This window comes from Cariama cristata, unplaced genomic scaffold, assembly GCF_000690535.1.
Source record: "Cariama cristata isolate BGI_N322 unplaced genomic scaffold, ASM69053v1 scaffold7354, whole genome shotgun sequence".
NCBI lineage: Eukaryota > Metazoa > Chordata > Aves > Cariamiformes > Cariamidae > Cariama > Cariama cristata.
Window position 1 is genome coordinate 1 of NW_009613429.1, and position 2,342 is coordinate 2,342.

At 47.9% G+C, this 2,342-nt stretch overlaps 1 protein-coding gene across 1 annotated transcript in view; it reads left to right on the forward strand.

Moving 5' to 3' along the window:
• The first annotated feature begins 65 nt into the window (after window positions 1-65).
• AAK1 (AP2 associated kinase 1) overlaps window positions 66-2,342 on the forward strand; it is a 70,697-nt gene continuing 68,420 nt past the window's right edge. Inside the window, 2 exon segments of the mRNA XM_009699015.1 lie at window positions 66-160; window positions 162-220. Coding sequence (XP_009697317.1) covers window positions 66-160; window positions 162-220 — 154 coding nt within the window.

Consider the following 2,342-nt stretch of genomic DNA (forward strand, 5'->3'; position numbering starts at 1 on the left):
GAGGGGGCTTGGGACCTTAAAAATAGCATCGCCCCCATAACCAGGCAGCTGCTGTCTCCTGAGAAATGAAGAAGTTTTTCGACTCGCGTCGGGAGCAGGGTGGCTCTGGCCCCGGATCGGGCACCAGCGGCGGGGGCAGCGGGCGGGGGGGGGCCGGCGCGGGGGCAGGTGTTCAGCGTCGGCCGGTACCAGGTGACGGTGGACGAGGTGCTGGCGGAAGGTAAGACCCCAGTGCCTTTTGCAGACCACTCTGGCTTTGCTTCTTTTCCCTCCCCCTTTCCCTCACAAAGCTGGACAGGGAGGCTTTGGCCTTCCCCGTGCACTCCGGCTCCCCCTCTATCCCTAGCTCCCCTCATATTTCATTGTCCTTGACAGACTAGCAATCCAGTGGCGTCTGTAAGCTGACGTTTCTGGTCTTCCTGTGTGTAAACCCAGTGTGGGTTTGCTGGATTTGGTTTTGTGGTTTTTTTTTTGTTTGTTTGTTTTTAATGCTTTGGAAATTGAGGGGATTTCAGAAGTGAATTGTTTCCCACCTTCCCTAAACTGGAAGTGGTTTTTTTTTTGAAAAAAAACAAACCCAACCTAAAATTATCAGATGTTTTGTTACAGAACAAGGTGCTGTAAATAAAGCAAACAGTGGCCTTCGCTCATAACTTTCTTCAGCTGGTTGCCTCCTTTCATACCTTAAGCAGAGAGGAATAAAACACTGGAGTAAACTCGATGTAGGTATGTCATGGCCATAGATAGGTTGAGTAAAGCTAGCTGTGATTTGGGATGAGGGATTTCTGTTCATGTGGGATTTCTGCAGGGGAGGCAGTAATCCCAATTGCATTTTTTTCAAAATAAAACAACTAAAGAACTGAAAATGAGCAATATGTATTATAAAACTCTATCTGTGCAGTCCTTGCAGTGCAGCAAGCTGCTGGTGGTATTTTTTTAAATTGTAACCAGTGCTGCTGCTTTAACTATCATTTTACATTTCATTTGTTTGAGCTGTAAGGAACCTTATGAATGGCTCTGGCTGGTAACCTTAGCCTCGACCTTCAGAGAGATGTTGGCTTCCTTAGACCTGCTCCTGGTCTGTCTCCTATGCAGCATCCTTTGCGATTTCAGTCAAAACAGTGTTTTGTTTAGATCTTACAGTTGCGAAGGAGAGGGTAGCTGCTGTATGAGAGCTGAGTGGGAGGGCCTGTGTTGGCTTTTACAGAAAGAACCCTAAAATGGAAAAGGGACTCTGTGTACACTGTGCATTCAGGTTTGTAAAAAGTCACCACAGCGTACAAGAAAATAGATCTGTGACCATCTTTCAGACATGGTTTCTGATATGTTCTGCTGCATGCTGAGCTGAGAGGAGCAGCAAAAACAGTCCTTCAGCTACTGACTATAGTGGTTTGGTTTTTTTTTTCCCCTTACTTGAAATTTGCAATATGGGTTTGCCTTGGCTGATATTTCCACGGCCCTTTTGGTCCTAGGAGCTTAGGAACTATATGAACTAAACCTGAGAAGCTGTCACAGTCTGTCTTTTTTTTTTTTAACGCTGACTGGCCTCATCCTGGTAACATGGGAAAACAGGCTTTTTTTGCTGATGAATAATCTGTTGGCAGGTTCTGCCCCAGTGCTGACAGCACCAGGAAGCAAGGCTGTGTGTCACTGGGCTCTCTCCTGCTCGGCAGGCCTAAGCTACAGCCACCAAAGGTGCGGCGTGGTAGCACAGATTGCATGGGAGAAGTGTCTGCCTTCTGTACTTTGCTGTCCTGGAGGAACTGCTGTTTGTGAAGCTTTTCCCCTCTGTCTCCTGGTTTCTTGGCTGGCCCCTGGGATGTAGCATGGCCTAGGGTTTGCTACAATTCTTAGATCTGCATGCATAGGCCAAGTGAGGTGCAGCAGGCCTCTAAAATAAGTGCTATGTTCTCTCCCTGACCACACTATAAGGCAAAGGAAGTTCTTTTGGTGAAATGTGCTACGCGGGTGTTTTCCTCCCAGTCAGACTCCTGGTGCGGGGAGTCTGAAGTCCCTCTGTGTGATGAGTGAAGCCTCCAAGGGGACAAGAGCAAGGTGGCTTGTAGGTTTGCGGGTTGTTGCCTTTTGATGGGAACAGAGGGTGAAAATGCTGTTTTGTTGTAGGAAAGGTAGGTCATCTGGGGAGTGTATGTGACTCAGAAGTGCTGCAGCTTTGCATACTTCTGGCCTTTTGGTGTAGCTGCCTGTGCTGCCCAAGTGCTGGTAAACAGCATTCTTTGACTGAGCTGGAGACCTGGGGAGTTCTCTGGCTACCTGGTCCCTGCACTATTGGCGTCTGGATCCTTGGCTGGAAAACTTTTTTTGTATCCGCAGTGAATTTT